General features: G+C 33.9%; 2 protein-coding genes and 1 long non-coding RNA gene across 9 annotated transcripts; 1 reads left to right on the top strand and 2 right to left on the bottom strand.

The window, feature by feature from the left end:
- The first annotated feature begins 1908 nt into the window (after nt 1-1908).
- On the top strand, nt 1909-9689 carry LOC111370622 (putative serine/threonine-protein kinase). Of its 7 annotated transcripts, none has more exons than XM_022992426.1 (8): nt 1909-2114; nt 2295-2342; nt 2948-3179; nt 6715-6827; nt 7510-7720; nt 7811-8045; nt 8294-8444; nt 9044-9689. In XM_022992426.1, the coding sequence occupies exons 3-8, from the start codon at nt 3098-3100 to the stop codon at nt 9368-9370; spliced, it is 1119 nt and encodes a 372-aa protein (XP_022848194.1). In that variant the 5' UTR covers nt 1909-2114; nt 2295-2342; nt 2948-3097; the 3' UTR covers nt 9371-9689. The 7 variants fall into 7 exon arrangements, with proteins under 7 accessions (XP_022848194.1, XP_022848193.1, XP_022848195.1 ...); XM_022992425.1 differs by having other exon boundaries at nt 2295-2396; XM_022992427.1 differs by lacking the exon at nt 2295-2342.
- Nucleotides 9690-11119: 1430 nt separating this feature from the next.
- Nucleotides 11120-15059, bottom strand: LOC111370621. Its single transcript, XR_002698458.1, has 2 exons — nt 14562-15059; nt 11120-13789 (listed from the first exon to the last, which is right to left on the bottom strand). It is a non-coding gene; the product is annotated as an uncharacterized LOC111370621 (long non-coding RNA).
- A 3830-nt stretch (nt 15060-18889) lies between these two features.
- Nucleotides 18890-22642, bottom strand: LOC111370620 (clathrin light chain 2-like). Its single transcript, XM_022992421.1, has 3 exons — nt 22180-22642; nt 19593-19746; nt 18890-19505 (listed from the first exon to the last, which is right to left on the bottom strand). The coding sequence occupies exons 1-3, from the start codon at nt 22548-22550 to the stop codon at nt 19083-19085; spliced, it is 948 nt and encodes a 315-aa protein (XP_022848189.1). The 5' UTR covers nt 22551-22642; the 3' UTR covers nt 18890-19082.
- Nucleotides 22643-25543: the final 2901 nt, after the last annotated feature.

Here is a 25543-nt window from a genome sequence, read left to right as displayed (position 1 = left end):
GCCAAATATGACTCATGCCTATGTTATAAAATCCATTTTGGCAAGGATTAATGGTGTCCTTAAAGATTGGTATGATGCTTTTGGTGAATATCGTCAAAACCAATACTCGTATGCCGAGACAATTGATGCTTTTGTAGAATCATTGTATTGGGAATTCTATGGAAAATTAGATCATTAGAAAAATGTTGCAAGAGAACAATTCTTCGAACTAAAATGTTATTCCTACAATCCTAAAGATTTGGATAAATATTTTCACAATATTGATAGACACTATTGTATCATTGGTGGAATGGATAATACCAACATAAAGCCAAGCTTATCCTGAATCCATACCGCAACCCCTTGGCCATGAGACACTCATAATGATTGAAATAAAAGGACAATCATTAGGAACCACTTCATTTTGAGAACTTCACAACTGGGTTATTAGAACCTTAAAAACACATTGTAATCAAAGAGAGTTTTTAAAAGATATCAATACAACAGACCAGGAGCTTGAACAAGCTTGTGATCAATCATATTTGAAAATCAAGTGCCGACATAACAACAGAAGTTGTGATTGCCCAAGAAAAGAGGTACCACCTGAGAAAATTCAAATTCCACAACAAAAAATTTTCTAAACCTTTTCCCTTAAGGAAACGATATTTCAAGAAGGAGTTCACAAAGAAAAATGGTGATATATTCTATCTGTGGAAAGAAATGTCATTTTGCAAATAACCGTACGAACCAAAACTAAAAAAATAATAAACATTTCTTGAAAAAGGTTAAATGGAGAGCAAAACTATTAAAATGGTTGAAAACGTATAAATTTTATTCTCTAAAATAAACTTCTGTTTGAAATTTTTTAAAAAATTATATTTTGGATAGATTTTGATAAAAGCTGATAAATATGTGATTAAAAAGTAGTGAATCGCATAAAATATGTTGTTAAAATTAATTATTTACTTTAACTAAAATTTTTATCAGTTATTTTAGCTAAACTAAGAATTTGAAAATGTTCTTAATTGACTATAAAACACCCTTTACCTATAGAACAATTCTCCTTTTATAGGTGAATTAGTTTACACGCACGTTATAGTTGTATGGTGCTTTTTCCTTTTCTTTTCTTTTTTTCTTTTTTTTGGGGTTAATAATGAATGAAAAATTGTCAAATGGAAGTCGATAAAAAATTTGTGAATGATTTTTTACACCAAGCACGGACTTACCTTAAAGTTTAATAATCAGAGATATGAAGTACGGTCCATTGACTTTTCCAACGTCTGTTGCAGGTCTTCATTTTTTAATTAAACAGTAATAATTACTTGTTGATTGCATGACTTGTAAAGATAAATTATTGTGTTAGATTCTGCTGTGTTCTTTTATATAAAGTAAAGAGGTGAAAAATTATCTTGGTAATTTTTTTTCCTCAAGCCTTTGAAATTGAGACACGACACGGTCACACGTGTAATACCATTCAACTCGTGTTTAACACTGGTCTAAATGACAGTACTTGTATCATTAAATTATAAATTTAATTAAGTATAAAGAGATATATTTACTCCGATATATGACATGTAAATTGATGTTCTGAAATCATTGATATTAGATAGCACTAAAATATATAATTATAAAAAAAATGAGAAGAAAAAAGCTAATTAGTCTCGGTTTGGTTGGGAAAAAATTAGAATTTTAGTAATTTTTAATAAAAATTGATAAAATATATGATTAAAAAATTATAGGATCTATGAAATATGTTTAGACTCGTGCCCATATCTCTATGTGCTTTTGGGGTGTCGGGTCGCCAAAAATCAACCCATTTCAACTTTAATTTAGATTAAAATTACATTAATTAAAATCTAAATGAGGGTTTAATGTGAAAAGAAAGAATACCAATTCTAATTACCCTGCCATGAGCTTTTGACATATATATATGCGTGTGTATGAGAACACAGATCATGGCCGAGCCACGACTTCTGACTCTTTCTTAGTCTGCACATCTACTATTCCACCACCACCAAACCCACGAAATATTCAGCGTTTTTCAACACCATTCGGTGAACTACTATATATTTCCACGATTTCAGCATTCAGAATACTTTGTCCATCACGCAACTTGATTCGTTACATGTGAATTCGTAAGTATAATAAGTATTGATTGTGATGTCAATTGAGTTGTTTAATTACTGGATCTTGGTTTATTTAGCTTGTTGAATTCGTGTCAGTTTGTGTAGATTAAGTACTGTGAGTAATTTTCTGTGTGACGACCTGACTTTATTTCAGTGTTTTTTGAATAGTTTTAAACTGGCATGTTTCAGGAACTCGAAGTGCTTCAGTTTGGTTGAAATAATTCAGTTCAATTTAGGGCAAGTGGATTCTTTACACCTTAGTTTGATTTCTTCAGAACTTAAATTTAGTTTGTATGCCCTCATGAACACTGTATTTGTTCAATCTACAATTAACTTAGCAATTTGCGAGTATAATTCTCTAGATTGTCTTTAATTTCTGAAATTTCCAAAAATTGGAATAGTTTATTTTGTTTCTTACTGGAAGACCTTTCTTTTGCTTGACTAATGGTCCACCAGAAATATATATGGACACGCGATCTTACAATAAATAGTTCTCCAAAAAAAGAGAAGGAAAAAAAAAAAAGCTTTTAAGAAACATGGATAAATATATATGTACCGAATTTCGGTTTCTTAATTGATTATCTACTCTCACATGCACATGAACCTCGCGTGCATTTAAAAATTCCGGTGTGTGGGACCAGCCCTCCTATTGTGTGCGTAGGTAAAACATTCGGTAAAAAAGTGGATGTACATCTAGCATTGTCCAAGAAACATATACTTAAATATATAATTCATCCAGGGCAAACTGAGAATGAAAAATGCTGTATTTTTATTTATCAAGGTAAGGCATGAAGATTCTTATTATTTTTTTTTTTTCCCTTATCGTGATTGCTGTTTGAAAGGCTTGGAGGGATATGAAATCTGATTGGTGAAGAAATTTGAACGGGTAAAGCAGATGATGGCTAATTGAAATGTCTAAACCAGTTTCTTGCCCAGATTGAGGGGTGGTAGTGTTGAATACATAAGATTATTGTCATACACTGCACAAGGCCATGAGTTGTAGCTGCTTTGGTGCATTCTCTGGCCAGAAGAAGTATGATAATCGTGCTATTCAGTCCACACAGGGCCAAGAAGGTAAGTGTTTCATCACAGTTTTGCATAGTAAATTACACTTTCATTGCAAATTTGGTTCATATAATCTGAAGAACTCTCATCGATCAGGTTTACATCCTTTTAATGATTTTTTAGGTGCTTCCCAGTTTTATCTGGAATGTATAATTCAAGTTGTTTATATGCTGTTATAGTGCTGAGCTAAATGTCATGTCGAAATAAGTGCTTTAAATATCTTTTTGTGCTATAGTTTGTAATCATGCTGGATAAGCACTTTGTTTCTTGTTTTTGTTTGGGCTTTCTAACTCACACTAGATGTTCTAATAGAATTAGACAAATTATCTGCTTCATTTATATTTGTGATAATATCATATTTCCTCTTCTAAGTTCCATTCCATGTAAAACCTGGAAAAACAAATTAATTTTCTCGTTATGTTGTAGAGAACGCAATAACATAACAGTTTAGCAAATTATATGATTGATGTGAGTTTCTGGTATCATTAAGATTATCTGAAAGAATTCTTTGATCATAAACTTTTTATATTGTTGCTAAAGCGAACACTGGATACTACGCATTACCTAAGCACTTAATCTTACATTAGAGAAGGATATGATGTTTTACTTTATAAACCATTAACATGATTATATTTTTTAACATAAAAAGCATATGACATTGGTTCATCTAATCAGTTATCTAAATTTTATTACCTGTTGGAAAGATGATAATTGAACGAGGAAATTGTCTTCAACTTACACTCTAACAAGGAGGAGAACAAAGGAAAAACTTTAGAGTTTATACTTCCAATTTAGAAATGGGTTTGTTCCACAATGAAAGCCCAATTTTTTGGGAAGGGGAAAGACCTCCATTGTGGTTGGTTGAGCAAACACAGTGATGCCCCAACCTAACTGGAGATTGGTCTCAGGCTTGAATATGAAAAATACATTAATATTTTACAAAAAAAAAAAAATTTAATTACTAGGTGGTAGCTAACACATTTAACCATTTCTTAACCAACTTCCGGCCCAAGCCAAGGCCGGGGGTCAAACTAACCAATTTAACATTTCTAAACCCACAATTGGCCCAATCCCAAGTGGTTTATCCTTTCCGGAAAACTATATCTTTTCAGAATGACTCAAGTTGTATCCTTTTTGGAAAAGTACTTTTTTTTTTAGATTGGCCATGTGGCGAGTTATTTCCAAAGAGTTAATTTCATTCCGAGTAGTCACTAGCCTTTTCAAACAGTTTCATTCAAATGCAACCTTCTCGAAAGGGGTAATTGGCACAAAACGTCCTTACCTTTGAATGTTATTATGGAAAACGTCCCCACCTTTTATTTTTTTGCATTTTCACCTCTACCTTCCACCTTTCATTGTACAAAAGGTTATTTTCATCCATTTTTTACGATTTTACCCTTCTATTTAAATAAAACAAAAGAAAAGAAAGGAAAAAACAATGAACTAATTGCAACCAAAGTCCCAAATTTTCAAAAAATTACAAATGAGTTAAAAATATATTCTTAAAAATCAGTTTGTTCATTGTCTTTTCTTTTCTTTTGTTTTTGTTTTATATAAATAGAAGGGTAAAATCGTCAAAAATCAATCAAAATGACATGTTGCGCAATGGAAGGTGGAAGGTAGAGGTGAAAAGGTCAAAAAATGAAAGGTAGGAACTTTTTGTACAATAACATTAAAAAGTAGGGACGTTTTGTGCCAATTACCAATGTTCTGCGTGAACTGCATCAAGGGAAAGCAGACCAAAACCTCACTTCGGTGGCTTGTAGACTTGCTGCCGAAAGCTCTTTCTTGCACTCAAGGACGGTTGGGTTAAGATTAAGAGTTATACAAAATATCATGATTTTAGAATGAGAAAGTACGGCACTTCCCACAAGATCTCAGTTTGCTTTCGCCAGATACCTCTATATATATATATATAGAAGTATGGAATAGGAGTGTCAAGATTGAGTTCTTTACACCTTTACTTTTTCGCCCAAGCACATAATGGAACTGTAGATAATCAAGTGCAATCCAATCCATGAAATAATTTCATCCATGGACAGCATCACTGTGGTAACATTACTCTATCTGCTCAAAGCAAAAAGAGCAATTGATCAAATGTATGGACTCTCGTATGAGGATACTAGAACTTGTGTCGTACAAAGCATGCTATCTTATTTTAAATTGGTTTGTATTGCAGCAGCAAATGCTACCTTTAATATAGGTTCCAAGAAAAACAATGTAGTCATCATTACTCTGGTACTCGAACTCTTTGAAATAGTCGGAGTTCCTGTGTCGGACACGACAAGACATTGGTATGGATTTAGATATGTGTCAGATCCTCCAACTTTCAATCAGACACTTCATCATTTTTGCGTCTTCTTCTTTCGTTTTCTTCCTTTTCCTTCTTTTTTCCAGTTTCCGCTCTCTATACACCTAGCTCGCTGCTGATAGGGCGGAGAAAGGTAGCGACACTAGGTTTTCCCTTCTTTTTCTTCTTCTTTCCTTTTTTCTTTCCATTTTCTTCATTTTTTTCCTTCTTTCCCTCTCCGTATCGTGGCTTAGGATTTTGTTTGTATAAAATGAAAATGGGGGTTCCATATGGTGCTACTTAGTTCTCCACTAAGTTCAAATTGCAATCAAATCCCTTATTTTCTATTTTATTCGTCTTAGCCCCTTAGTTAATACTCGTTTCCTGCTTTGTCAATAATTGATTTTGGTAATTTTAAAATGACATATTGGATTAGTAAAAAAATTGAAGTTTGAAAGAGTACTTACGTACCTGTGTTCGAAATTTGAACTCTTTTTAGCCATGTCACCGTATCATATACTTTAGAAAATAAAAAATTCGACACTTAAATACGTACTCGTACCCAAGTCCGAGTATACTAGATTATTAGCACCAGAGTAAACATTTCGTAAGGAAAAAAAACTCTATTGCATCACAAGGAAACATTTGCTTACAGCACCACTAGAAGGAGCGAACTTGTTTTAGAGAGACATCTTGAACACGTTGAGTATGGATTGCTGCAAGTTTATTCTGTCTCCTTCTGTTTTGATAACTGGAGTACATTAGATAGTGGATAACGCCATCGTTGACAATTGACTTTTAACCTCTTTTATTTTGCAAATTAAATATACCAACATAACGAGGCATATGTCATCAATTTTATTTCTCAGTTTGTCGAATCAATACCAATAAATCAACCCTATAATGAAGTAGCCTCTTTCACTTTCTCTGTCATCTTATTATATCATTTGAATATCCTTTTTTAAGTTAGAGGAGTGTAATGTGTACGAGATATGTCCATCCAAGCATGTAATCTAACCCGACCTTGTTTATCTTTGAGTTTCTGAGTGTACATCCAAGTAAACCTCACAGAGTAAAGTAACTAGACCTCCGTTACCTACTTAGGAATGTTACCAATGTTTGGACTGGTTAATCTATAGTTGAACATTATGATTTCTTTACTTTCATCTCAAAGGTTGCATATATCTCTTTTTAGTTGTTCAAGATTTTATCTCCTGATTTTATTATTTTTATTTTTATCTTTTCATTTTTCAGGGAACTCAATGGCACTAACAAAAAATTTCTCATACAATGAATTAAGAATAGCTACGGAGAACTTTCATCAAAGGAACAAAATAGGGCGAGGAGGTTTCGGGACAGTTTACAAGGCATTACTCATTGTTACGAAGTTTCTTTTCCTATTGTATCAGCTATTTTACCTGTCATACCCTTGGTGTCATCTCTTGAATATCTTTTAGAAATAGTTGGAAAAACTTCATGAGCTTATACTGGAAGATGATTAATCAACTATGATGTGCTTCCTTTTTCACTACTTTATTTTCACGTGTTATCCCTCCATTCCTGATAATTATCATATGCAAAGGCTGTAACTCTTTCACTTCCAGTCTTTGTGGACGAGTGCTTAGCTGCTTAAATATTGGTGCAACTAATCTTTACGAGCGTCAGCCAAGTCCTGGGCTTCAAATTATCCAAAATTTAACCTTCCACTCAAACCAGACTTATGACACATTGCACACACAATTATATACTGGTTTAGTCAGAAAGCAGCTTCCAGGATGATTATCTTGGCAGAATCCACGCATTTTTAGTTGACAAGGGCGACAACTTAGCTGAAAAATTACACTAAATTATCCAGGCTGTAGGTAGCTTCAGCAATACTACTACTAGAAGCAGCTTATTCGTAATAATTTCATCCTCTTGAATGGTTATGTCACAGTTATGCAAGGTTTTGTTATAAATTTGGTATTGGGACACTCGTTGGAATAAGTTTGTTATCTACCTTTCCTGCAGTACTATTTTTGCTTTCTTAACTCTGCTGCAATTTCATAGGGAATTCTCAAAAATCAGACAAGAGTTGCTGTGAAGACACTTTCTGCTGAGTCAAAGCAGGGAGAGCGCGAGTTTTTAACTGAAATTGAGACTATATCCAATGTTAAACATCCAAACCTTGTTGAATTACTTGGATGCTGTCTTCATGAAAGTAACCGAATTTTGATATATGAATATTTAGAAAATAACAGCCTAGATCGTGCATTATTAGGTAATTTGACAGTGTCCTAGGGTGTCTGAAAATGATTCATCGAAATCATATTGAACAAAGGGGTGATGAGAACAACACTTGTGTTTGCAGGTTCAAGGAGGACTATAAATTTAGACTGGAAAAAAAGATCTGCTATCTGCATGGGTACGGCCAGAGGTCTTGCCTATCTTCATGAAGAAATTGTGCCGCACATTGTTCATCGAGACGTCAAAGCTAGCAATATACTTCTTGACAGAAACTTTGAACCCAAAATTGGAGACTTTGGATTGGCTAAACTTTTTCCTGATGATATTACCCACATCAGCACAAAAGTAGCAGGAACCACGTATGTCACCTTTTTTCTCTACTGATATCACTCACATTGGCAAAAAAAATATAAATAATTTACATCTTTATATGAAGTCTAAGTCGTTTCAGAAGCCACTGTATCTATTTACGTATATAAAGATCTCAATACAATTTTTTGAATTAAGCACTTATATGATATGGATTTTTCTTGGCATTTGAAATTTTTGCCAAAGTTAATGGAAGTTCTGAATTCTTCTGAGTTCTACCTTCATTTGTTCTCAACAGTGGTTACCTGGCACCTGAGTATGCGTTAGGTGGTCAGTTAACAATGAAGGCTGACGTATATAGCTTTGGTGTTCTAACACTTGAAATTGTAAGCGGCAGGGGTAGTGGAAATACTTATTTTGGAGGAATGCAAAAGTTACTCGTAGAATGGGTGCGTGATATATTTTACTTCCTGGATAGCTTTTCATATCACTGTTTTAATCTACTCATGCTAGCTTCTGTGATAAGATCAGTCTTCCTCCCAAAAACAATTATGAATGCCTTCTTTTTTCTCTACATTAATAAAATAAAATAGCATGATTGTGTTCATACATATAGCAAAGTTTGCACTAAGAAAATAAGTAAATTATCACCTTTTATTGGATAAGTTACTTTATTCTTACTTTAAAAAAAAAGTTACTTAATTTGAAGTTTACTCTTTTGATTCGATACTGTCAAACTTATTTCCTCATTCTAATCAATGAAAATTATTGTAAAACTTATTTAGCTCCTGTTTGGTGTAGCTAAAAAATCAATTTTTAATAGATTTTGATAAAAGTCGATCAAATGTGTGGTTGAAAAGTTGTGAGTTCCATGAAAATAATGATTAAAATTAGTTGTTGACTCTGACTTATATTTTTATCAACTTTTTAAGCTACACCAAACAGGGCTTTAATATATTGAGTGAACTATTTAAGCTTAGCACTCATTAGATCTTACACTTTCGTTGGAATTCCCTCTGGTGATGCTTGTTTATTGTTTGCTTCACAGGCGTATGAGCTTTATGAAGAAGAAAGGCTATTGGAGTTAGTAGACCCAGAACTCGAGGAGTTTCCCAAGGAAGAAGTTCTCAGGTACATGAAAGTGGCTCTCTTCTGCACCCAAGCAAATGCAAGCAGAAGGCCAGTGATGAGTCAGGTTATGGAAATGCTCTCTAGAAATGTACGGCTTAATGAAAAGGAACTTACACCTCCTGGATTCTTTCAAAGTTCAGGTCAGGTAACTGATACAACTTTAAAGAATAAATCATCTGAAAGTTCGACAAGCCAACAGATGAGCTCCTTTCCCCTCAGTATTACTCAGGTGACTCCCAGATGAAGCTTCACAGAAATCCTCCGGTGTATCTTACGACCTGCACTAGTTTAACACAAATGACAATTGATGGCAAAGAATGCAGGAAGAACTTGTTAAATTGTAGCTCATTCAAATTCCATCTTAGCCGGTATTTTTGGCGGCCCTTTTTTTTTTGCAATATTTTTTCATGCGAGCTTGGTGTGAGGGATATTATTTGAGGTGTACACACATACACAGAGAGTGACATTGATCAATGAGGTTCTAATATTTTGTATCTACATGTACATGCTACCTCTGAAATATATATGATTTTTAATATATAGTTTATAATTGAATTGTGGCAGCCTTGAATATGTTTGCCATGTTTATTGTACCATCGGTTTGCAATTATTTTTTTTACTGAGGATTTTGACAGTACTAGCCTTGCCTTTAAACTTGCACATTTGATAGTGTAAATTGACTTGAAATAAAATTATTAAACTCATTTAAGTAGTCATCTTTAGCTAGCTATTTTAAGTCCATCAATTAACGGTTTCTCATTTGAAATATGTGTCATATAATTGGTCATCAATTCTTCTAAACGATATCAAGAACTCAACTGGACGATTGAGAAATATAGCCAGAAATAAGTCGAAAGAGGTAAAGACCAAGAATTAGATTAATTAGATCCACTTCATGTAACAATTTTTAATTCACCATTGTGACCTCACCATTTAGCAACTTGTTAAGTAAAAGGTGTGTTACAAAGTGCGTCATCAGTGCTTCGAAATCGTCTCAAGAACCTTTCTTTAAGATTCAAGAATTCTAATATGAAATTGACCACTGATTTGATAAACAGACGTGATGTTTGGCCAAGCTTAAAGCCAGGGTCCCTAGATTTGGCCGTATCTTTAACCCTGGCCATTTAGTTTTGTCCTTTGATAAAATGGACCAAAATTTTCATTTTTCCTTTTGTTTGATCAGTCCCTGTTAACTGTTATTTGATAATGTAGAAAACGTGATATGATGGTAGTGTCAAATCTCAGACTTAGTTAAGATGTGGGCGGATGTAATAAAGATTTTTTTTTTCTAAATATCATTTTAATTGTTTTTAGATTATTAATTATAATTCTTATTAATTAATTAGTTTTTATGTTTTAAAAAAGATGCAGGCCTTTTCGTATACTGAATTTTTCACACATTTTTCATACACAACAACTTTTTTCACGTCCAAACTTGTATAGGATTGCCTTTTCTCCTTTTAAAACACAAATAAAATTTTCAATTGTGTTATATGTACATCACAAGTTGCAAACTATTATATATGCACATAATATGGTAAGATATGGTAAGATATGATTAGATCGTAATTTCTTCAACCAAGTAACCCAAAAAAAAAAAAAAAATCATGTTCTTTTGACACCTTATCTATTTTTAAAATATTTTGTAACTCCTTATATGCAAGTAACATTATTCTAAAACATCTAAGCATCACATCTTACAGGAGGTTGGCCCGGATAAAAAGGTATGTTCTGTTTAGATTAAATTCTTGTTGGAAAAACTCATCTAGAACACTTAAAAACCTTCTAATATGGGAAAACAAATCAATAGTTAATTAAAAATACACCATTCAATTAGATTACTATAGGAAATTTTGCCTTGAATCAGTAATTTGTCACGAATTAAACCTCAAATTTGGAATCAACTCCCACAGTTCGATCAATGAAGTAAACCAGCTAAAACCAACTTGAACTGTAATCGAGTAAAACAGAATAGAATTGGGGAGAAAAAAAATGAGAGAATAAGAAGAGAGTAGTTGTTGAATTTCTCAACAAATTTACTGAAATGTCAAATGATCAAAAACTGAAGAACTATTTCCACCATTCTGTATCTATATGCTCAATACAGAAATTGCATTACTAAACACAATAAAGAAAATGTTTTTTAACTAAAACTTATTACAATTTCATTTAATCAAAATGGCATCGTATGACTCGAACCTAAACAACATTGCATGCTTTTGAATTTCAGTTACTTTTGTTGGCTGCTTCTTTCCCCTTATTTCTTTTGGTTCTGATTCTTTTCCTTTCCCAATTACTCTTCACGTGATAATCCTTCCCTTCACATTGATCTTGTCCCCAAAATCTACAGAGAGGAAGATGCAATTTGATCCAATCCACATCTTCCCATGTTGCACAATCTAGGGTAGAATCTGACCAATGAATAAGCCACGAGATGGTGGTGTTATTTTTGTGTGCAATGGTCCTGCACTGTAGGATGGATGATGTGTTGGTAGTTTAGACTTACACTCATGAGGCAATTGAAGTACTGGCATTGCCCTGTCACTTAACAACTTCTTCAACAATGAAACATGAAAGATTGGATGAATTTTGGAGCTGGTTGGAAGTGCCAATTTGTATGCCACAGTGCCTAACTTCTTGGTAATCTGATACGGTCCAAAGTATCTTGCATTGAGTTTATGGTTAGGCCAGTGTTCCACTGAATATTGAGTATAGGGATATAGCTTGAGGAATATTCAATCATCCACTCCAAAAGACCTTTCTGGTATTTTTTTATAAGCACAAAGATTCATCCTTGCACTTGTCCGTGGAAGGTTCTCCTTTAACTGTTAATTTAATTCGTATCTCCGCATCTCCACTGCCAGCTTCTCTGTTTCTATTTTCTAAATAAAAGGGCCTATATAGGGGTTGATTCTAAATGGCTTAGGTTCTTTTTATAGTGGAATGTGATGGTACTGTGGCTTGAGAGGAGGTAGCCCCTTTGCTCTTCAAACACCTTTGGAAACTTTTGAATAACCTCCAGTGTCCTGCTTCGTATCTCTCCATTTTCTTCCTCTCTGATAGAGTACGTTTGTCCAACCACTCCATATGAACTTCCGCTAAATAGTCTTTCTATCCCTTCCATTTCCAACATCTCAATAGTACTTTGGCATTCCATTCTTCTACTCTACCTCTCCACTCTTGTCCTTGAATTTAATACATCGATGTACAAAATCAAATAGAACTAGACTAAATTGACCCATCCAATTCACTCCCAACATCATATCGCTCCCTGCAAGATCAATGTCCTTTGCTTGAACTGGAATTCCAATTACTCTCCACACTAATGGTTGGCATACAACATTGCTTTCTATTTTGTCACCATTAGCTACCCTGACTGTCATAATATTGGCTTCATCGGTGACATAATTCAATTTCCTGACTAGCTTCTTTATCCAACAATATAAAGTTAAGGGACGTATTCTTGCACACATGGCCTATAGTATATCTCTCATCACACTTATAATAGAGTCCCAAGTTCTTTTTGGTTTGAAAGTCAGTAGAGGTGATGGTTTTGTAGTTGTTTGGTGGTTTATTGATTTTTGGTCATGGTTCTTTATCTTTGGTTTCTTCAGGAGATTTGGAAGGGTAGAGGTTTCATTTGTTTGATGAGAAACTCTTAGGTTTTTGGAATTTGATAATAGCTTGGATGGTGGATTCTTGCAGGCTAGCCACTTCAAATGCTTTGGCTAGGGTATTTTGTTTCATCATCTTAACCATGGATTTGATTTCCACTCTCAAACCACTAGTAAACACACATATATAGTAAGATGTTAGAGCATGAGGCATTGCCATCAGCACTTGGGTTTTTAATTCCTTAAACCTCTCTTGATACTCAGAGAATGTTCCTAATTGTTTGATCTTACTGAAGGTCTCAACCACCTCATCACCTGCGCTCTTTGCAAATCTCTTTCATAACTTATCAGAGAATACACGCCAATCTGTCTCTGGATGGCCGGAAATAAACCTATCAAACCATATACCTGCCTTACCTTTCAAATACATCTCAGCAATCCTAGTCTAAGTTCATCAGGCACTTGATATATTTGAAAATATTTCCTCGCTTCCTAAACCATTCCCTGGGTCCTTCTTCTCCAAAGTGGGAAAATCAATTTGAGGAAGCTTGGTGTTTCCATTATACTCCCATCTAGTAATTGTACTACTGCCAGTGTTACTAGCTCTTGGTGTAGACATTACCACTCCAATCCTCACATCAACCACAGATTCCTCCATCCTTTGGTTCCCCTGTCCCATTTTTAAGATCCGAAGACAACTGGGCCATGTTTTTCATACTTTTGGTTCATTTGTAGTACAGTATTTTCGATTTCTTTTGTCTATGACCCATTGCCTGAAGTGTTTGATCTGTAGAATGTTTGATCTGTAGAAGCTAATTTGTTCTCCAACCAGCTGGTAACGACCTTAATTGAAGTTCCCAGATCAACCATCTCTAAATCCAATTTCTTCAAGTGCTCGTCCAAAATTTTGGCTTTAGTAACTTTGAATAGCAATTTTCCAGTAGTGTATGCCTGCTCTGATACCAATTTTTCACGAATTAAACCTCAATTCGCAATCATCAACTCATGCAGCTCAATCAATGAAGTAATCCAGCTTAAACCAGCTAGAACTGTTACCAAGTAAAGCAAAATAGAATTGAGGAGGGAAAAATGAGAAAATAAGAAGAACAAGAAGAGAGTAGCTGTTGAATTTCTCAACAAATTTACTGAAATATCAAATGATCAAAAATTGAAGAAAATTTGTACCATTCTGTATCTATAGGCTCAGTACAAAAATTGCATTTCCAAAAGCAATTAAGAAAACATGTTTTAACTAAAACTTATTACAATTTCATTTAATCAAAACGGAATCATATGACTTGAACCTAAACGACGTCGCGTGCCTTTGAATTGAAGTTGCTTTTGTTAGCTTTTGTTGAAATCTCAAGAATATGGAAAATTCTCCCTACCTTAAGTATCATAGTATATTTTATTAACTAGTAATTATTATTGATTGTAGAAGATTCTTTAACACTTTTAGATATATATTTTGCTCTTTTGATATCTTTTGTATATTATTAAAGAAGGTATTAGGGTGTAATACTGATCAATGAAATAACAGAGGTTTCACTGTTTACAAAATATTTCTATACTTTTACCGTTCACATGGTATTAGAGCAAGAGTAATAACCCGATCTAATGACAAAAACCTTGCACAGTAGCAAGGGGTCAATGATCACTAAATCACCCAATGGTGAAATAGAAGCGAAGCCAATAGTAGGTTCCAGAGGAATTGATAATTCGTTGTTCTAACTCATGTTGGAAAAATTAAATGGGAAAAACTTCAAAGAATAGGCCCAATCCATCAAACTAGTGATCGATGGGAAAGGAAAATTGGGATACCTAACTTGAGACACGAAGAAGCCTGCCTCAACAGAATCTGTCAGCTTGCAAAGATGGAAATCAGAAGACTCATTGGTGACTGCGTGATTCGTGAACTCCATGACTCCTTCATCAGAAAAACTTATATATTCCTACCAACCACAAAGGATGTTTGGGATGCTATTGGAGAAACATACTCCGATTCTGAAAATGCTTCCCAAATTTTCGAAATCAAGAGAAAATTGTGGCAAATAATGCAAGGGAGAAGTCGCTGAGTATTAGTTGGAGATGGTGGCACTATGGCAAGAGCTCTACTTGAGTACAGAAGAAGAGTGGGACTGCCCTGGGAACTGCGCGTGATATCAAAAGAAACTAGAGAATGAATGGATGTTTAAATTTTCGGTTGGGATCCATCGAAATTTGGACGATGTTAGAGAAAGGATACTTAGCAGGCAACCAGTACCTTCAACGAGGGAGGTGTTCTCAGAAATTCGCCAAGAAGAGAGTCATGTGATGCTGAACAGTGGAAGAGACGAAGAGGAAATGTCAGCATTTGTAAATAAGAAATTTGGGCCTCCAAAATTTAGGCCAAATTTTGAAGTTGGGCCTGGTAACATGGGCTACTCTTAAAATAGTGGATCGGTTGGAGATGTTTTTAATGGATCAAGTTTCAGTAATGGGCTTGGAAACCTGGGTAATAATGGGCTAAGAGATATGGGTCTATATTCAAAAGGTGCAATACATGGGTCGGCACCAAACAACAAAGAGGTTGACCCTGATACGAACATTGTCTTAAATTAGGACACAAAGAAGATACCTACTAGGACCTACATAGAAAACCAACTGATTTGAAACCAATGGAGAATAATAAAAATCGAAGTTACCAAGCTTCAATCGACAATCAGACAAAAATTCCTACTTCTAACAATGCTTTTAATCCTGAACAGATATAACAACTCTACAAAATGTTTTTGAGCCTTTAGTCTTCCAAAATGGCCTTCCAAGCTCGATAGCCCATAGGGGTAATTTTTATGAACCTTAAATTGTATCACCAAATTTAAAACTCCTTGGATCATGACTCAAGAACATTTGATCACATGACGGGCTCCTGCAATTTATTTTCCTCATATTCAAAATGTACGAGTAACCTCTGAGTTAAAATTGCAGATGGGTCACTTTCATCTGTAACTGAAAAATGAAGCATTTGAATCTCTGACTCCATAACCGTAGAATCACTCGTTCTTGTCCCTAATTTGTCATATAATTTAATATCTATAAGTCAATTGACAAAGAATTCTAATTGCACTGCTAAATTCCCCCATTCTCATTGTGTTTTTTAGGACCTATCATCGTCACTGATGATTGACAGTGTTAAGAAATGTAATGAACTCTACTACTTTGACGAGATTGATATGAGTAAGCAACATCGAATTGTTATTTGTGATTCTGCATCTCTTTCTAGTGATAATTAGGTCTTGTTATAACATTTTTGAATGGAATTCCCAAATTTCAATATTTGAAAAACGTATTCCCTACCATGTTCTTAAATAAAAAGCATGTTAATTTTCAACGTGAATACTATGATTTTGCTAAACACCACCTAATATCACTCCAAAAATCTACGTATAAACAATCAAATCCATTCACTATGATCCGTAGTGATGTATGGGGCCCTTCACGAATTCCTAATTGAGCTAATACGAAGTGGTTCGTCACATTCATTGACGATCACACTTGACTTTATTCAGTATAGCTCTTAAAAGAAATTTTTGATGTACGATCCGTATTTTTTAATTTTCATTCCGTGATACAAACTCAATTCCAAACACGGATTCAAATTCTATGCACCGATAATGGCACAAAGTACTTCAATAAAAATTTGGGAGATTTCCTTCGAGCAAATGGAATAATCCATCAAAGCTCTTGTGTTGAAACTCCCCAACAAAATTGAATTATTGAACGAAAAAATAGACATCGTTTACTAATATTTACTACAAATATGCCAAAAATATTCTGGTCGATGCTCTCTTAACCTTTGCTTACCAGATTAACTGAATGTCCAGTTGTATCTTAAACATCGAATCACCTCTCGCAACATTTTAAAAAATCTTTCCGAACTCTCGAATTAGCTTAAACCTATCCCTCAAAGTGTTCGGTTGTAAGGTTTTTACCCATATTCACGACAATCACAAAAATAAACTAGATCATCAAGCAATTAAATGTGTCATTATCGAGTATTCTCCTACTCAGAAAGGATACAATTGTTATGACCCTTCCACGAAGAAAGTCATTGTTAGCCTCGATGTCACATTTTTTGAAAATACTCCTATTTCCACAAAACCTCTCTTCAGGGAGAGAATTTAAATGGAGATTAGCACCTATACTTAGACTTTCTACCTTTAGAGTCTATACCTGTCACATCACATAGCTCTCCCATCATACCTCCTAGCTCTTTTTTGCCATTTACAAGAGAAAACTTAATTCAGGGGAAGACACAAAAAAACAAAGTGACAACAAAATACTTGTTTACTATAGTAGTCCAAAAGTAAGGTATAAGGAGAACCTCACACACAAAGCACCAAGAGAGTTGGACCCAATGATAGCTCTAGACATATTAGAATCATCAAACATTTACCTACCCATCGCCATCAGAAAACAAACTCGGTCATGTATTCGTCACCCTATCTCTAAGTTCATGTCATACACTGTTTTATCTACAAGATTTTGCAGCTTCACATCTCATCTTGACAATACCACAAATCCAAAGAATATTCAGAAAGCATTGGAAATTCCAAAATGGTAAAAAATGATACTTGGAAAGTAATGGATTTGCTAAAAGGAAAAAAGCCAGTACGATACAAATGGGTCTTCAACTTAAAATAAAAAATTGATGGAGCAGTAGAATGATATAAAGCTCAATTAGTTGCAAAAGGATACTCACAAACCTTTGGGATTGACTACATAGAGACATTTGCACTTGTGGCACAATTGAATACAGTAATGTACTTTTCTCGTTAGTAGCAAACTTGGATTGACCCTTCCGACAACTGGACATTAAAAATACATTTCTAAAGGGGGAATTAGAAAAAGAAGTATATATGACACTACCACGAGGTGTTTGCATGGTAAACAAGATTAATCGAGTATGCAAGCTCAAGAAGTTTTTATATGGACTTAAGTAGTCACCTAGAGCATGGTTTGACAAATTGGTAAAGGTATTGAAGAGGCGAGAAATCAACAAGGGTAGTCAGATGCTGATTGGACAGATTCCACGGAAGATAAAAGGTCGACTACTGAATATTGCACCTATATAATGGGAAATCTAATAACATGGAAAAGCAAAACGTAGTGGCTAGAAGTAGTACCGAAACAGAGTTTAAAGCGGCAACACATGAAATATGTGAAGGGTTGTGGTTGAATAGATTTCTAGAAGAGCTACAAAGTTCCCAATCAAACTACACTGCGATAACAAGGCTGTTATCAACATTTCTCTAAATCATTTCAACAAGATCTAACTAAACACGTAGAGGTAGACAGATATTTCATCAAAGAAAAGGTAGAAGATGGGACTATTTGCATGACATACGTTCTCACATAGGAATAAACTACAAATATCTTCAACAAAGGAATACCTCAACAATAATTCGATGATTTCATTCACAAGTTGAATATGATCAACATTTACAATCCAATTTGAGGTAGAGTGTTGAAATCTCGAGAATATGGAAAGATTCTCCCTACCTTAAGTATCTTTGTATATTTTAGTAACAAGTAATTATTCTTGTTGCAGGAGATTCCTTAACAGTTTTAGATATATTATTTGCCTTTCTTAATGTCTTTGGTACATTATTAAAGGAGGTATTAGGGTGTAATATTGATCAATGAAATAATAGAGACTTCACCGTTTACAAAATATTTCTACGATTTCACTGTTCACAACTTCCTCTTTCCTTCCTTCTTCCCCTTTCTTTCTTTTGGTTCGGATTCTTTTCACTTCCCAATTACTCTTCACGTGACATAATCAAATTGATCAGTAGCATACAGCCAATCAATTGTATTATGTTATTTGTACAAAGTGGGTTCACAAATTTGATTGAAAAAAATAAGTATTGACAAAATTCATACCACTGATTTTCAATGATTTAAAAATTTGTTTTAAAATGATTTGTATGAATATTACTTTGTCAACCAACTTTGTACATATAAAATAACTACAATCAATTTCGATCCTTGAGATACCGTCGGCCATATTCCTTTTATTCAGCAGTTCATGGGTTGAGATGCTGGGCCCAGGCAGAAGAGAAGAAATTTGACTCCAATTCTTAAGTTTTTAAATTATATTATAAAGATGTTAATCGAAAGTCAATCATTAAAAAGGAAAATGTTTTACAATAACTAGTACAAAACATATACTTAATTTGTAAAAGCTTAAGAACATACGAACGTTTCCAGTCATTGTTTCTACTCTCAGTAGTAACTGGCGGTGCAAAATAGATACAAGGCACGGGGAATCGAGCGAGTAAGCAAGCAAAAGTAGAAAAATTAGCTAACAAGCTGGTCGTTGGATGGACCAGCAGTGGGTTCTTCAGATGGCCGTGAACCACCGGCAGCAGATTCTTTGGCAGGTGTTTCTTTAGTCGCATTTGATTCTGCATCTTTTCCAATTTTGACAGTCTTTCCATCCTTAGAATCTTTCTTGTCCTTAGCAGGAGCAGGAGGTGGTGGCAACATGTGAGGCGGGGGATTATGCTTCAGCTTCACCAGTATATGGCGCATCCTTGAAAGCTCGGTAGGCTTGCCAGGTTTCGGACCTTGGACGACTGTGATAGATGGCTTCTTGTCTTTATCCTTCTTCTTCACCCTCTTTTCAATATTGGGTACCTCATTAGGAATGAGCTCGGCTATGGCTTTCCAATATTGTTTATCGGCTTCTTTATGGAACTTTTCTTGGCCGGCCAGGAATGACTGTTATACGAATTCAACAAATGAATTTTTTAATCAGAAGCTGAAATAAAAAAGAATCAAGAAACAATATATTCTATATAACACAACCTTCTCTCTCTCTCTGTTACTAGTCTTGTTAGTCTCTAAACCAAGAATTCTTTTCTCGTAGAAATTTTTTTTATACTCCTCAGCATCTTCTAGAATTTGGTTCCGCAGTTCTTTTTCCCTCTTCTCCTTCTCCTCAAGCCGAATGGCATTTTGCCTGCATCAAAATTGTTATGAAATTAACAAGTTTCTAAACACACTAGTATTTCATCGCTACAGTTCAGACAAAATGAAGGCCTGGGAATTTTAGGTAACACCAAAAACTGGTACCTTCAAATCTTTATCCCTCTCTTTAAAGGAATAATCAGTACCATAATTCATGCTTTGGCTTGGGGTGAGAGGGGGTCGTGGTGGATTTTAGATGACCCCCCACAACCGGTTAACTTAGCAACTTTGTCTCTCTTTCTCTAAAGCATCTTTTTTTAATTCCATAATCAAGCTTTCCGTGGAATATCCACCAATGCTCTATGCATTACCAAGAGAAAAAGGATCATAGTGTACATCACAAGAATTTGGAGTTGAGGTGAAAGTATAGGGTGCTTTTTATTATTAAAGACTCCTAATCATAAGAATTTGTTAATGGACCAATCAATTCTTGTCATATCATCAAATAACATCCTTGGGGTAAAGAAGGATGAGAAATATAAAAACATAAAAATGGATGCACGAATATGAATCTTGGATTGTCATCTGGACATAATCTTCAATATGCTTGAAAATCTCAATTTATGAACTGGCATACATATAAGCTATATAGAGTTCATTTTCAAATGGTTCTATCAAAACAATGCTTAGCATTTACGATCTATTGTATTAATGATATTTAGCCCCTGTTTGGCCCCAATTTTCTAAAACTTATTTTTTCTCAAACTCATTTTCAACCGCACATTCTCCCAATATAATAATTCTACACATGGACAATATATTTACCCTAATTTTAACTACACATTCTTAAAGAATCACTTTTTTCACAAAATCTATTCTCAAAAAATCTCTACCAAATAGGGGCTTCAGATTTATGTAGCAGTATAGTGAGACATCACTAAAAAATTTCAGCATAATTATTCTACCATGTTCTTTACTTAAAGCAGCCTCTTCATATATACCAGATTAGCGCAAGAAGCAAGAACTAAACTACTAATCTATTATAGATAAAAATTTCAATGGCCAAAGTATTATCAAATTATACAGGCTATAATAGAACTCGTCAAAAAGATCATCTTTCCAAAGACTATATAAAATTCCACAAAACTCCAGCAATGCTCTAACACTGTACCAATCAGCATATTAACACAAATACCAGTGCAACAACTCTAAACATCAGGCTCACGCACCTGCAGAATGACTAAGGTGTATTCCACAATTTTTTATTTTTTTTTAAAACTGACTAAGATCTATTCTTGATAATTTTTTACCACTGCACTCACTGAAATATCCAATAAAATTAAATATCAATAATCACATTGAGCTTGATCAATTTTTTGCCCACTTGCCTTTCCTAGAACTTATTTCACCGTGATCGCACCACTCCTGCCAATAAGAGTATCTTTGAGAATCAACGTTAGACATACCCAACCATCTACGTAGTGTCACCACTAAGAGAAGCTTCGGTATGACGGTCTATACGCACACGTGGTAGGATTGTCCATTCAAATCATGTCACCTTGAACCTCAAGCCACTCAAATCGCAACACCTTATCATTGGACAACCACTTTGTTTGTTTCACCACATTAGACGTTGAGGTGTCTCGATTTGAGTTCGAGGTGTCATGATTTAAATGGGTGATCCTACCATATGTGCATATAGGACTGTCATGTTAAAGTTTTTCTCCACCCATAGTTATTGACGTATATCCTTCTCTCTTATTTGATCTATTTTAATCTGGCACACACCCGTTGTAGGGTCCTTTTAAGTATTATGATATTATTAGGGTATATTCCTTAAACAACTCAAAACTGACTTCATAAACAGAGTCTAATAGCTATTGTGTGCCACATGTTTTTAACTCAATAGTTATCTTCCAATCACTCAAAATCCTTGAAGTACTTTTCCATGTCATCGTTATCCAACTAAAGAATAACCATTACAGTAATTTTACCTCGGGTCAAGTGTCAAATTTTGAAATGAACTTGCACCGCAGAGTGGATCTGTTTTCTCTGTCCAAATAAAAACCAAACTCCAGTCCTTAACAGTTCAAAGAACCCTAAATCATGTGCCATGAAATCCAAGTTATATCCTTAAGTAACAACTACTCAACCATCAAATGGCCAATACCTTTTCCTTTCCCACATAACTACCCCTAAAAGTTTACACTTGTTATGATCGTAAAGATAGTTGATTTCAGACCATAAACCTGAGTAATAATCAAGAAATTCGAATCAAAGTTTCTATTTGGTTCCATATCAATATAAAGATAAAAAAGAACAAGAATCTCCTCTAAATTATTAAATCTGTCTTTGAAAAGTCCTCGAGAAAATGAATGGAAATCCAAGACAAAAACTAAGTAACAGATCTAAAGTTTGTATAAGTTGGCAACGGGAAACTTCATCCAAATCAAAATTAACCAAGATTCAACAAAAAATATCTGACCTTCTCCATTCGCGAAGAGCGAATCCTTCTTCAGGCTGCAATTCAGAGTGAGGCGGAAGAATCGGCCCATCGGAGTTGAATATTCCCTCCGAATCTTCCCCCATATCATATGGCCGATTCCCGTTGCCATTCGAGATCGGGGCCGTGGTCGAGGACCCGAACGGATCGGGGCTGTCCACGTGATCCACCACCACCTCCTCCGATTCTCCGTACTCTGGAGGGTAAACTCCAGCTCCGGCGGCGGCGGCAGAGTAAGGCGGAGTGTCAGCAGGGGAAAAGGCGGTGTATGATTCGTCGTAGCCAGTGTACCCGCCGTCGTCGAACTGACGCGTACCGTCACCGTCCGTGCTGTATGCGTCGAACGATGCCATCTCTTTCTCTCTCTCAAGTCTACTCGGACAAGCTGTCTGATTTTTCTCTCTGCGCTTCTCTCTCTCTCTCTCTAATGTATGTATAGTATGTATCTGTATTAAAATCTTGCAAATAAATGGATTTATTTTATTTTATTTTTTTTTGCTTAAACTTTCCTTATCCAGTTTTTACCGTGGAATCAACTGGAATATACTGGGTAGTCTGGGTTTTTCTGCTCAAGAAATATACTGGGTTTTACTTACGATGAAGAATAAGCATTTAACGAATTAGATTTTGTGCTCAAGTTAAGTTGCTTAAATCAGCTTGCATTTATAAAATGTGACAATTTAATTTTACTACTCGAAGACTGCATTGACTCAAATTCTTCGTCATCGTATGATAGCAGCATCGAACTAACATAATCGGTTAGCACTATAATTCAACGAATTGACTTAGCTATAGGAAGAGAAAGAACATATCGTAACTTGCAACTGACACTCTCATTTTGGGAAACTCAAAAGGTGAATTCGGAGACATAAAACTACTAAAATTTGAAATGAATAATATGCTTTTTGTTTTGAGTTAGAAGATTATTTCATAAAATGATAGATATTTGGGAATATGTGACTTATGTGTAAAACATTCAACCGGTAAAATCTTTGTTTATAAACATCATTTTTGTAATCTATTTAGGGGTTGTTTGAGGTCTATTTTTCTCAAAAAATGTATTTTGAAATAGTATTATGATGAAAAATGTGTGGTTATTAATAAGAAAAATTTTTGAGTTTACCTGTAATATTATTTTATTGAAAATATGTGATTAAAATGATATCAAATCACCTTTAAATAATGTATTTTGATAGAAAAATAGGCTCAAACAAAGGCTTAGTCAAATAGGGAGAAAAATAAGGGTTGGAGATATATCCTCGAAATGTTTGACCCCAAAAATTAAAAAATAAACATATTAGGATACAGTCTATATAGCCAATTTATCATTGACCAAGTGTCGAAGGATTTCAATATCTTTATCTTTTGTTCTTTAGCCCTTTTTTAAGTCCTTTTTTTTTTAATAAAAATACTTTTTTAATCTAGAAGAGTAGTTTAGTGATCATGTTTTAGATTTGCTCCCTCAATGTTCATCAGTTCGAGTTTTCTCAAAGTTATTGAGGTTAGTATCCGACTGTAAACTTCAAGATTTCGTGAGATTAGTCAATGTGCACATAAGCTGGTTCGGATACCTACGGCATAAAAAAATGTATTTTTGAATAGTGTATTTATGAGAAATGTGTGGTTAAAAAATAAGAAAAAAGATTTGAATTTGAGTGTAATATTATTTTATAGAAGAATGAGTTGTTAAAATGATGTCAAAATATTATTTAAAAATATATTTTTTTTCAAAAGAACGGGGCTCAATTACTTTTCTCCAGTAAGAATCACATTTTTTCCAAATAAAATTAAAAATTGCAATTTATGTCGTGCAATTAGAAGCATTAAAAAGGAAAGTTAGAAAATATGTTTTTAGTGTTAGACAAGTAGAATATTAAAGTAAATAGAATTTAAATTAGATGCATTGTACCATCTAAAATTATGTAATAGAAAATATGCCTTTAAAGTACTCTTCTCATCTCTAGCTTGGCATGTGCTACTCATCTCTAGAGAACTCTAGTCAGTCCTTCGTTATTTTCAACGAAAGAAGAATGACTAATTGTTTAGGTGATGTTTGGTACGGATTAAAAATAGGTCATGTTTGATTCTCATTCTTTTAAAAACTCATTTTTAACTATACATTTTTCAATAAAATAATATTACATACAAATTCGAAACTTTTTTTTAATTTTTAATCACGCAATCTCCATCAATCTACTTTTCAAAATACATTATTTCTCCCAAAAATGGGGATGAAACAAGGGCTAATTTTTTTAGTGATTGTGATAAAAGTTTTTGAAATGTCTAGTTGAAAAGTTGTAGAACCCAAAATCGGTGTGGTTAATATTAATTGTTTTACTTTGATTTAAGTTAAAATCAAATTTTAATACGTACCAAACATGCTCTTAGGATATTCTAAAGTTATGCTTGCAAATAAGTCATGTGAAACTCAAGCCCCCGTTTGAGCCCCATTAATTCGAAGTAATGTACCATGAAATAGTAATTGATGGAGAATGTGTGGTAAAAAATGGAAAAAACTTATTTGCGTATAATATTATATTAATGAAAAATATGATTGAAAATAAATACTGGAAAAAAAAATAATGTAAAAGAATGAAACTCAAACAAGGGATCAAAAGTGGTTCAACATTATTTTGTCTAAAGATTTATGTTTGCGATATATGTATATAATGATTTACATACATATAACGTGTTGAAATATGATTGCGTCAAAATTATTTCAAACAAATAACAAAAAATTTCTCCACTCTTTTTTAACACCTCGTTTGTATAAAAATTATTATATAATTTCACTATATACAAGTAATATTATTCAAAGACATATGGGTCAGGAGACATAATTATTTAAATTTGTTTTCGACATTATGCCAATCATATTTATTTTTCATTATATGTATGATGAGAGAACGGTCTCTTATAAATAAATGGCGATTAGCCTTGAATTAATAAAAGTATATGTAAATTTGCTTGGTGAGAGTAAATCCATTTCATTTTAGATAATTTATATATTTCTTGACCCTAATTTGGCCCTCATTATAATGAGAAACTAGGAAAAAAGTACTTTGAAATAGTAAATTTTCTGAAGAATGAATAGTTAAAAGAGTGAATTTTTTTTTAAATTTACATATAATATTACTTTATTAGAAAATGTGTGATTGATAAGAAAAAAGAGTAAAATAAATTATAGTTTTCGTAAGGGTCGAACAGAAGATCTATTACATTTTTTTGGGTAATGGTTGAACATCTAAATTGATTAAGATAGACTTCATGATGTTATTAATTATCTATATCAGATTGTCCATCACTAATTTATTGTTTTCGTATATGTTATAGTGGAAAGTACACA

Source organism: Olea europaea, chromosome 21 (assembly GCF_002742605.1).
Source record: "Olea europaea var. sylvestris chromosome 21, O_europaea_v1, whole genome shotgun sequence".
Taxonomy (NCBI): Eukaryota; Viridiplantae; Streptophyta; class Magnoliopsida; order Lamiales; family Oleaceae; genus Olea; species Olea europaea.
Note: the sequence above shows the minus strand (reverse complement) of the source record. Positions and strands in the feature narration are given on the sequence as shown.